The 12,221-nt window shown below is 47.8% G+C and overlaps 1 protein-coding gene across 6 annotated transcripts in view; it reads right to left on the reverse strand.

The window, feature by feature from the left end:
* The window catches only part of DMXL1 (Dmx like 1), a 108,024-nt gene extending 96,601 nt beyond the window's left edge, over positions 1 to 11,423 (reverse strand). For all 6 annotated transcript variants that reach the window (XM_040996597.1, XM_040996676.1, XM_040996527.1 and 3 more), the window contains exon 1: positions 11,105 to 11,423. In XM_040996597.1, the coding sequence (XP_040852531.1) occupies positions 11,105 to 11,191 (87 nt within the window). In that variant the 5' untranslated portion in view covers positions 11,192 to 11,423. The remainder of the gene's footprint in view (positions 1 to 11,104) is intronic.
* Positions 11,424 to 12,221: the final 798 nt, after the last annotated feature.

Raw genomic sequence — 12,221 nt, forward strand, 5'->3', positions numbered from 1 at the left:
ACCTTTCAAATAAATAAGTCTTTGAAAACCCAAGTACATATTCCATTAGCCTCTTGATGAAGTCTTTGTGAAACTGCACAACTGAGAAACAGAATTTTAAAACCAAGAAAACTAATCTTAAAATTATTATGAGAATACATTTGATCACTCATTTCTCCCACAAAGTTCTCATCCTCATGCCCCTCTTCAGAAGCACCGTCACATGGCCATGACAACGGCTCAGAACACAGAGGCAAGCAATGTTGAACTAGCAACAGCAAGACACAAACCGAAACATAACTGTACTTCCAAAACTAATCTAAGGCAATACAAAATCAGGGGAAGAGTCGCGCCTGAGGGCTAGTGTTTGGGGAGCCACATAAAGGGGTGAGCCTGGGGTGCACAGGGGTGAGCTTACCAAAGCAGTTCTGTTTGGCCGACTGCATCACAAAAATGCACCAAGATACATTCTTATGACTTTTGGTGAGTTAAATACACTCTGCTTCACAAATAACTGTGAAGTACAGTTCCAGTTTTTTAAAATGCAGTTCATCCAAGTAAACTTAGAAAGGAAAAGGGAACCAATCTACCCAAAACTTACTATAAACTTTCACAAGTCTAATGAAACCACATGATTAAGCTTCTCTTTAGCATGCCTCTCTACTAACAGACTCTAGGGTAAAAGATGTAACATAAACACTGTAAACTCCATCAGCAATTTGCCTGATACAAAACTGATACAGAAAAATGAGCATGTGCTGTGCTGTGTAACTAAACATGCAAGCTGCACGTGGCTCAGCACCGCAGCTCCCCACAACCCTGAGACCACCTCACAGCAAAACACAGTAACACACACAATCCTTGCTACCCATCAAGAATCCATACACCTCAGCATCTATTTATTTGCAAAGGAGATGCGGGGCAGGCTGGGGGGTGGGGGCCGGATTGAAAACTTGCATGAATATATATGGAGCCACAAGAAAAGACAGGAATTGTTGTCAACAATCCCTCTCTTCACTGACAGCACTTACAGCCACGAAAAAGCAAAGCTACACCCTTCCCTTCACATCAGGCAGCGTGGGCCTCAACTTGCCACTGGAGCAGCTCACCCACTGGGATGTGGCCCCACAGGGGATCCCCTTCATCCTTACTCCCCAGAATGAAGACTGACCAGCAAAATGGAGAAGCTCAGAAGGCAGAAGGCTTTTTCTTGTTTTTGTACCACTTTATTCTTTCAGCATCTAAGGAAAAAGGACTCAGGCACAGAATATTATGCACTTTGAAACTTGCTCAATCTGGATTTTTTTAATCATTTGAATCTCAGAACTTAAAACAAATTAGACATCTTCTGCATCTAATTGTGTGACTGTGTAAAAGATGTTTTGCATATAGGCTGCACTGCATCAGCATCTTACTGAAATGTGAAATGAAAGGACTGCTGTACACAGAGATGCTTCAATGCACCCGCACACAAGGCCGAGCTCGCCTTGGCTGCTCTGCCATCTGTCCCGGTCTCTGTCTCTAGCATGTTACCAGTATTTAAGAGGCTGAGAAGTCAGTGCAACAGGTAGAAGTAAGATTTTAAAAGCAACTAGCCTTGCTATAATCACTGTTGCCCCAGAACACCAGCAGTGGCATTCTAATGACCAGAAGTGGTTGTTAAAAAAAAAGAAAAGCCCAGCACAGTGGCCTAGCAGCTATAGTCCTCGCCTTGCACACACTGGAATCCCATATGGGCATAGGTTCTAATCCCGGCAGCTCCACTTCCCATCCAGCTCCCTGCTTATGGCCTGGGAAAGCAGTCAAGCACAGCTCAAAGCCTTGGGACCCTGCACCCCTATGGGAGACCTGGAGGAAGCTCCTGGCTCCTGGCTTTGGATCGACTCAGCACTAGCCATTGTGGTCACTTGGGAAGTGAATCATCAGACAGAAGATCTTCCTATCTGTCTCTCCTCCTCTCTATATATCTGACTTTGCAATAAAAATAAAACAAATTTAAAAAAATATTTTAAAGATTTTAAAATAAAATTTTTCTTAAGTTTAAATAATTTTTTCTAAAAAAAACTTAACAGACTTCATGGAGTAGAAAAAGTTGTAAAAGTTGGGATCTTAAATTATAAAAATAATAATTACCACTGAGTATCAAAGTTCTAAAACCAGAACTCATCTTGTTCATTAAACATAAGGAAAGGCTACTGGATAGCTTTTTGTTTGTTTATTTTCTTTTAAATGAAAAAGAGCTTTATTCAGGGTTGCACACTTTTACTGGAGGAAATACGAAGCCCACTCCGGTAATGTTTACCAATTTCCAAATATATTTAGCTGCTGGTTGGAATTAGAAAAAATGAAAACCTAAGTGAAACAGGTGAAAGTTCCCTGGCTATTCTGCATGCACACACAGAGACTGGAGTCAGATCCAGCTGCAGCGTGGGGCAGGGCGAGAGGCGGAGGCACACGAAGCACACACACAGTCGGCCAGGCCAAGGGGGAGGCCTGCAGGATTTCCTCCAATCTTGCTACTGCAGTCTGCCTCTACTTTCAGTTGGATTGGACATCTGAGCTCCCACTCCTTTGTCACTAGTGTGAATACTGCTGATACAAGCATTCATGAACATGTTTTGTGTGGGTATATGTATTCCTATGGTAACGCTAGGATTAATTAAGAATTTTTTTATTTTATGAGCCCAGTACAATGGCACAACTCGCTAATCCTCCCCTTGCAAGCACTGGTTTATGTACCATTCCCTATCCAGCTCCCTGCTTATGGCCTGTGAAAGCAGAAGATAGTGCAAAGCCTTAGCACCCTGCACCCGTGTTGGGAACACAGAGGAAGCTCCTGACTTTGAATCAGTTCAGCTCCAGATGCTGCAGCCATTTGGGGAGTGAACCAGCAGATTTTACATCTTTCTGTCTCTCCTTCTCTGTAAGTCTGTCTTTCCACCAAAACTAAGCTTTTTACTTATTTGAATGACAGATTTACACAAAGGTAAAGAGAGAGAGCATGTGAAAGAGACAGGTCGGGCCTGGCAAGGTAGCCTAATGGTTGAAGCCCTCATCTTGCACGCTCCGGGATGTCATATGGGTGCCCAGTTCATGTCCCAGCAGCCCCACTTCCTCTCCAGCTCCCTGCCTGTCACCTGGGGAAGTAGCAGAGGACAGCCCAAAGCCTTGGGACCCTGCACCCACATGGGAGACAGGAAGAGGCTCCTGGCTTTGGATCAGCTCAGCTCCAGCCACTGTAGCCACTTGAGGAGTGAACCAGTGGATGGGAGATCTTTCTCATTCCCTCTGTAAATCTGACTTTCCAATAAAAATGAACAAATTGAAAGAAAGGAAGGAAGGCAGGCACGCTTGTACCAGGTGCTGGTTCACTCCACTCCCCAAGTGGCCGCACGGCTGGAGCTGGGCCAGACAGAAACCAGAAGCCAGGAGCTTCCTCTGGGGGTCTCTCTCGTGGAGCATGGGTCCAAGAATTTGGGCATTTGCTGCTGAGTTCCCAGGCACATTAGCAGGGAGCTGGACTGGTAGTGGAGCAGCCAGGTCTTAAATCAGCACCTATATGGGATCCTGGAACTACAGCTTGTGGCTTAACCTGCTACAGCACAGTACTGGCCCATATGCTTAACATTTTGAGGTATTGCAAGTTTACTTTCAATTTCCATCCATAATTGATACGCTGGTATATTCCACCAGCAATATATGAGGATATCAATGATAGTGCATCCTTACAAACAAATGCAAAAAAAAAAAAAAAAAAAAAAAAAACAGAGACAGGCGCCATGGTGCTGCTTACTACACTTCTGTCTATAGCATGGGCATCCCATGCGGATGCTGGTTTGATTCCCAGCTGCTCCATTTGTGATTCAGCATCCCTGCTGACATGCCTGGAAGAACAGTGGAGGGCAGACCGAGTCCTTGAACCTCTGCATCCACGTGGGAAACCTGGACAAGGCTCCAGGCTCCTGGCTTCAGCCTGGATCAGCCCTGGCTGCTGCAGCCATATGAGAAAAGCACCAACAGACAGATGACCCTTTGTCTGTGTGTGTCTTTGCTTTTCAAACAACTAAAATCCCTTTAAAAAATATATACATATATATATATGCTAAGCAAAGGAAGTCAAATACAAAAGACTGAATGATATGAACAGTAGAACAGTGGTGACAAATATGGAAGAAAATGAAGCAAAGTGACTGTAGCATAGTGCTTACCAGTGGCTGAGAGCAGAAGTGAATAGAGACTGTTAATAGATACGGGGCTTCCTTTCTAGAATGAAAAAGTCCACTGCAGTTAAACTGTAGCAAGAAAGCAAAATTCTGAGTAAACTAAAATCTTTGAAAATATGAGCTTTAAAAGAGTGAACTTTATGATCTGTTACTTATACACAGTAAAGCAGTTCTAAAAACATAAAATGAAATTCCAAGACAGTAATCAATACAGGCAACTGGTCACCCATAAGCTCCTGAAAAGCAAGAGTCCTGCTTACTCACAGTTTGTTTCTCCCATACTGTATACAGCAGAGCCAAAATCATAGAAAAACACAGTGCTTTTTTACAAAGGAGAGAGTGGGAGAGTTGAAAAGTTACTATAAGAGCATATATACATGGTAGAAGTAAAAAAAAAAGAAGAAGAAAAGAAAAGAAAAAAGCATTTGCTATCATACAAATGGAAAGCTGGATAACAGCTAAAGTTTAGGGAAGCAGCACTGCACAGGGAAAAACCGAGAAGAGACTAGAAAGACAGAGCGCATCGGAAGAGCTCTGTTATCTTAATGTGCCTTTGACAATGATCTCTCTGCAGCAACAGTTAAGCAGAGAAAAGCAATATTAAATAAGGGCACAAGGATTAAAAGACTCTTCAACAGAATGACATCAAGACAAACATAAGATGTCTAAAAGTCATGATGTAGAAGCATTAGAACTTGACTCAATGCAGCAGAAAGCAGATTACAAGTCTAGGAACAAGGGTCAAGGCCAGCACCGTGGCACAGAGGTTAGGCCTCAGGAGTGCTGCCAGCATCCCCATATGGACCCTGCTTCCAATCCAGCTCCCTGCTGATGGACTAGTACAGCACAGGCTCAGGTCACTGGGCCCTGCTCCCACGGGGAGAGCCAGAAGCTGCAGGCTTTGCCTTCAGACACGCCCGGCTCCAGCCGCTGCAGTCCTTAAGACAGTGAACAATGGATTCAAGATCTAGACCCCTCTCTCTGTCTCTCTTCTCTCTATCTCAAAATTTGCTTTTCAAGCAAATGTAAATGAATCTGGAAGAAAGAGAGAGAGAGAAAGAAGGCAAGGAAGAGAATAAGTAAGTAAGCATTTGGGGCCTGTGCTGTGGTGCAGCACCACCTCTGCCCAAGGCAAAGCACTGGCATCCCATGAGGGCTCCAGGCTGAGTCCTGGCTGCCCCACTTCCCATCCAGCACTGTGGTCCTGAGAAACCAGTGGAGGACAGTCCAAGTCCTTGGGTCCCTACACCCACAGAGGAGACTCCTAAGATGTTCCTGGTTCCAGATCATCCCAGCTTCCACCACTGACTATCTTCGGAGTAAACCCATAGACTGACAATCCCCGTCTCTCCCGTCTCTATGTAACTCTCCCTTTCAAAGAAATGTTTTAAAATAAAAAATAAATTTAAAAAAACTTAATAAGGAAAAAAAGCATAATATGTTTAAGAATAAATATAAAGTGCGCCTCCAAGGGAGGTTTAGAAAATTGGCTGAATGACATCATTCTCAGAAGGAAAATCGACTAATCGCAGTGCAGACCACGTGCTCTGTGCCGCTTCCCAAGGCACACACGGAAGGCTCGGAAGCGCCGGTAGAATGAAGCAGGAAGACTTAAGGCTAACTAATGCTCAGCAACATTTAAGGGACGAACAAGAGGGGCAGGCATTGTGCCAAAAATGGCACCACTTGGGACACCGACATCCTTCATAAGGGAGCAGGTTTGAGCCCTCACTTCTCCACTTCTGGTCTAGCTTCTTATTAACATGCCCAGAAAGACAGCAGATGGGGGCCAACACAAACCAGGCTCCTATCATCCACACGGGAGACCCAGTTCCCGGCCTGGCCCAGCTCTGTCTGCAGCAGGCATTTGAAAAATAAACCTACAGATGAAAGATATTTCACTCTGCATTTCAAATAAATACATTTTTTTAAGGAGACAGAGAAGAAAGAAATTATGCAAAGAACACTGACAGTGGGTAACTACCGAAGCAACAAAAGAAAGAAAAAAAAAGTAGCATATGGTATAACTAAGCCACGGGAAGAGAAGATGATCAGTAAGACAAATGTTGAATAAAAGCAAGACTGAATAGACCTGCTGACGCACATCATCCTCCAAGCAGTGATGGGCGAGCAAGCACATTAAGCAAGCAGCAGGAGAAAAGCAGCAAAACCCAGTAATAACTCTGAATGCAGAGGACAGCCATGACCCCACAGAGACACCACCTAAAGATTTGCTGGTCAGGCCCGGTGCCATGGCCTAGCAGCTAAAGTCCTTGCCTTAAATGCACCAGGATCCCATATGGGCGCCGGTTCTAATCCCGGCAGCTCCACTTCCCATCCAGCTCCTTGCTTATGGCCTGGAAAGCAGTAGAGAGGATGGCCCAAAGCCTTGAGACCCTGCTCCCACGTGGGAGACCCAGAAGAAGCTCCTAGCTTCGAATGAGCTCGGTACCAGCCATTGTAGTCATTTGTGGAGTGAATTAACAGAAAGGAAACCTCTCTCCTTCTCCCAGGAACTGTCTTTCAAATACACATAAATCTTTTTTAAAAATGCAATACTGGGCCTGGCGTGGTAGCGCAAGTGGTTAAGTCCTCGCCTTGCACACCCGGGATCCCATATGGGCACCAGTTCTATCCCAGCAGCCCCGCTTCCCTTCCAGCTCCCTGCCTGTGGCCCGGGAAAGCAGTCGAGGACGGCCCAAAGCTTTGGGACCCTGCACCCGCGTGGAAGACCCTGAAGAAGCTCCTGGCTTCGGATCGGCATAGCATCGGCCATTGCGCTCACTTGGGGAGTGAATCATCGGATGGAAGATCTTCCTCTCTGTCTCTCCTCTCTGTATATCTGCCTTTCCAATAAAAACATAATAAAAATAAATCTTTTAAAAAAATGCAATACTGAGAGCTGGTATTATTTAAATGATTTCAACAGTATATTAAAACTGCAAAGCACTATATTTTATAAATAGGCAAAAACTTGTCAAGTCCAATTTAGTACTTTCAATGGCTTCATAAGCTCCATAAACATCTTTGAACAGTAGCAAAATCTCCCCTTCTATATTCTTTCATTCACAAAGCTCATACTCGTCACTCCAAAGAAACATAAGTTTTCCACCCTCCCAATATAACAATCACACTGCCCCCAAAAAAGACCCACCTACAGAAACACACGTGATTGACAAGTGTGTACCACCCAAAGCTGAGGGGGACGCTGCTCAGCCCCCTTCCTCACGGCTTCCTCACAGCTGCAGGCTTTGAATCCTATCCAGCTGCGGCCCCCTCGCCTGGCCACCCCAAGCTGTCTAACACTGCACAGCTCTAACTGCAGCTGTAGCTGACTTGCTCTCCCTCCCATAGCTCAACTGCTTAAAATACTAAACAGAGTCCCGGGCACAAGCCCTATCCTACTGCCTCTGGGAAGTCACTTCATTTCCATTTCATTCAAAACAACTTCAAAACGAGAGGGATAATGTACAAAAAAAAAAAAAAGAAAAAAATATACCATATATTGTCATTACAAAAATATTAGAAATTTAGGTTCTAATTAACTGTGCCTCTTTTTAACCCATTCATTATAAACAGTTTATTATTATTACAAAAGCTGTCAACAGACCAAATTCAGATTGTTCAAATACTTTCACTCTAAAATTGAAAGGTAAGATAAAGCAGTGAAAGCAGCACTCGGACAGGGCCGGCACGGCAGTCTAGCAGCTAAAGTCCTTGTTTGCACACACCAGGATCCCATATGGGTGCTGGTTCTAATCCCGGCAGCTCCACTTCCCACCCAGCTCCCTGCTTGTGGCCTGTGAAAGCAGTCAAGGATGGCCCAAAGCCTTGGGACCCTGCACTGCATGGGAGACCTGGAAGAGGCTCTGGGCTCCGGGTGCCTGGCTTCAGATTGGTGCAGCTTTGGCAGATAAATCCACTTAGGAGTGACTCATTGGACAGTGAATCCCTCTGCCCTCTGTCTCTCCACCTCTCTGTATCTCTGTATATCTGACTTTCCAATAAATCTTAAAAAAAAAAAAAAAGAAGCATTCCAACAAATGGGGGGAAAATGAATTTTGGTTTAAACATACCTGAAGTTTCCCTGGCTATTCACCTAATACTGATGAAATGCTTGAATAAGTGTTAACATTTTTTAGATTCAAATATAAATTATTCAAGCTGTTAAAAAACCCAGCCTGTGTTAAATACATTGTAGTTAGGCTTCTTTAATCATTTTCAACAACCCATTTAAACCAGCATTTTTAAAAAGACTTATTTATTTTTACACAAAGAGACAAGGTCTTCCATATGCTGGTTCACTCCCCAAATGGCCACCAAGGCCAGAGCTGAGTTGACCTAAAGCCAGGAGCCAGGAACTTCTTCAGGTCTCCCTCCTGGGTGCAGGGCCCCACTGCCATCCCAGGCCTAAGCAGAGATCTGGACAGGAAGTGCAGCCCATGAACCATACCCATATTGGATGGCGGCACCGCAGGTCAGAGGATTAGCCTGCAGCACCACTGTTCTCAGCACTTTCCAAGATCAGGCATCAGGATGAACAACCTTAGTGTCACGGAACGGCCTTTGAAGAGTTGCACACTTACTACTAAGCCATGAACTTGAAACTTTTCACCTCATCATGAAACAACCCTGTAAGTGGGCTCTATGGCAATTTTACCTCAGAGATGAGAAAAAGAGGAATCCAAAGAGTAGAGAAGAATGTAGCCATGGATAAACAACTAATCCGAAGAGGCTGGAAATCAGCTCCAGGTAGCGACAGTCCCTGCTGGGGATGAAGCCACAGAGGACGCACATCCGGTTAATGATACATGAACTGTACTGAAACAGTGCCTGGCAGTCTAGACACCTGCTACAAGCCTCCTTACTGAGGGCAAAGTCAGTCTGAGGCCAGTTTATGTAGTAAATATATATACCAGCTTGTATTAGCAATTGCACATTTTCAGATCTAGAACAATGAGAACTGGCATTCAATTTCCTTCCCATTTAAAATCAGACAGCAGCGGCACGGATCTGCCCTAATATATTTTCCAAGCAAGAAACAGCCACCTGCAAACAAGCAAGGGAGGGTATACAAACAAAAGGCTGGATTAGGGAGGGCAGAAATGCGCCAAAGGGTGAAAGTATCCCTCCAGGGGGAATGCAAGGGGAAGACTCAAGCCCCATCTCAAGGAGGGATTCTGAAGTCACTACAGCTTGGCTGTCCCCATCATTTCCTGCCATCCCATCCAAGTAGAGAAATCAAAATCTGAAAAGCCAAAGGTCAATACATAAACAATAGATCTGTTTTATAACATCAAAGAAGAAAATGGGACAACTTCAAGAGAGTGTATGCAAGTGTCCAGAAAACTGAGAGCAAGAAACTCGGTTCCTAACAGACCAATCACGTTAACATTCAAGAGTCAGGATGGATTATCTGCCTCAGAAAAACGTGACTGCTAATCCCTTAACCACCAAAGCAAAGAGCTGGAATCTCATTACGCTAAACCAAAACAAGTCTGTGGGGTTTTTTCTGCTTCTCTACAGGAACGCTTTCAGAGGGCACAGGAAACCTGCAGGGCAGTAGGTGGGAGAAGCTTCAAGCCTGCTCTATGGGAAGGCCTTCAACACGGTGGAACTGGGCAAAAGCTCCAGGCGGGTGTAGGATGGCACATTAGCCGACCTCCCCTGAAAAATAACACACACATTTTCCAAAGTTTTCAAGAGGAACGTGTCCAGGCACTTCCCAAACCATCAAATTGCATGTGCTTGGAAGCTCCACCCCTGCTCACACAGACGGTCTCTTGGGAAGAGTTCTCTGAACTGGCAGAGATGACAGAGAATCTAACACGATCAAACCTGTAAATATTGTCTCTATCCCTCCACACGGCCAGCAGAGCCCAGCAGCCAGCTGCGGTGCCCCCCCCGCTCCAGACACTTTCCGAGTGTGGAGCGCAAACTCGGAGCCTGTGAGTCACTCCGCAGGGGAGGGCCGGCTGTGCTTGACAGCAAAGTGCTTGGTTGGCACAATTCTACAATTCCGGCTTTAAATGCCTAACCCATGTGAAATGCTGAGTAGCACAGCCCAGGCCAACAAGGGCGCCTTCTCTCCACCGCCCAAAAAAAGGGGTCAAAAGCAGAAAAGACCATTGTCTTTTACAGTGGAAATCCAAGAGGTTTCCTTTCTTCCAACTTAAACCTGAGTTTCACTGAAGATACAGTACCAAGCCTGTAGCTAAACTGCCCAGCACCCATGCTTGAGGGCTGGCAGGGTCAGGGTTAGAAGCACTGATAAAACGGTCCTGCGGCCATCGGATCAGTGGCCACACGTTTCAGAGTTCCTCCCAGCAGCCGGGCCGCTGCCAGGAGCCCTTCACCTGGGCATGGCCACCGCGACGCTGACACACAGCCGGACACCGTGACCCCAGGAAGCCGAACCATGTAAAACACTAAACAGTTTTCAAGAACTGCTGCTGAGCTGTCACGTGTGGCATGGAAAGCAAGGTCGGAGTTACTGATTACAAATAAAGAAAGAAATAAAATACTGCTCTGGCTATTCCTCAGTGAATGCGTAGAAAAAACAAACACACACGGGCGCGGTGTTTTTCACCCCCTTCCTTGCTACCTGGCGCTCAGCTGCTTTCACCAGCTGGTAACAGTTTTCAAGGAGCCACCGGTCCCTGACTCACAAGGCTACTTTTGACTTTCCCCTTGCAAGAAAATGTGAAAGCAGCGCGCAAGCGATCTCCACGCTGCAGCCCGGACAGGCCTCTGGGGCGGCGGGCATCCTGCGCCGACACTGCCGGCTGGGGCGCTCCGAGCCCTCTCCGTGCGCCCGGCCGCTCCACGCAGCACCTCCCGCCTCCTCCGTGGGCCGAGGCCCGCTGTCCCCCTTGCCCTTCGCCGGAGCCCGCCTCTCTCACCGTGAAGCGCTGGTCGCCCACGCTGCCCACCGAGAAGCAGTGGTCGCCGGGGTTCACCGCCCCGGTCAGCACCTGGTGCAGGTTCATGACGGCGCTTCAGATCCGCAACGGACGCCGCGTCCAGCTCCTGCCCGCCCGGGCTCAGGGGGTGTGGGGGGCGGCCGCGGGGGCTTCCCTCGCTCCAGCCCGATCGACCGCAGGGGCGGCGGCCGCTCTACCGCCGCAGCGGGCGGCTCATCCCGAGCCCCGGCCGGCGAGGTCCGGAGGGGGCGGGCCGGCGGGCGGGCGGGGATCCGCGCACCTGTCGCAGCCCGCGCGGGGTCCAGGTGCGGCGCCGGGGGCCACCGGCCGGCAGGGCCAGGCTCCGCACACGCCGCCCCTCCGGGCCCGGGTCAGCCGGCTGTGACCGAGCGCAGGGGACGCGCGCCGGGCCGCCTCAGCCGTCCCTGCCCGGCCACAGCGCCTGCCACCCCCACGCTCCGCCGCCGCTGGGTCCCGGCGGCCGGATATCGCGAGATTTCCCTTGCGAGAAGGCTGGCTGCGGTGAAGGCCTCCCTTTTGAACCTCAGTGCGCGTCTCAGCGAGCCGACCGAGAAACGCCTCTTTCATCCGAAGGTAGCCAATCAGCAGCGCTAATCCACGCAGGGCTCCGCCCCACGCTGAGCGCCGCCCAATCCCTGGCAGGCTTATGAAGGAGTCCACAGGGCGTAGGAGTTTGGAAGAGCACCCAGGAAGACTCTGGAACCGGGAGTAAACTACGACTTATCCAAGGAAGCTGGAAGTTACGGCTTCCTCTGGCTGTGGGACCAGAAAGGTTTAAGCGGAGGGACGCGTTAAATGAAAAGCCACAGATCTGGCAGGCCGGGTCGGACTACAAGTTCCAACATGCCCCGCGGCCGGGCGCCGTGGGCGACGCTGGGAGCTGCCTTCTCCGACACGCCCGCGGTGCCTCAACTGAGGGAGTGCGAACAAGGACCCGCCTGTGAAAGATAGTGTTTTAAATGGCTTAATTCTTGTTTGGTAGCAGAGACCGCAGACTAAAGATTAGGTGAGAGGAATGCTGGTCATCTTCCCTTTTTTTGTAGAACATATTTATCTCGAAGTAAAACTTACCTTG

This window comes from Ochotona curzoniae, unplaced genomic scaffold (assembly GCF_017591425.1).
Source record: "Ochotona curzoniae isolate NIBS_2020 unplaced genomic scaffold, NIBS_Ocur_1.0 contig_1, whole genome shotgun sequence".
Classification (NCBI taxonomy): domain Eukaryota; kingdom Metazoa; phylum Chordata; class Mammalia; order Lagomorpha; family Ochotonidae; genus Ochotona; species Ochotona curzoniae.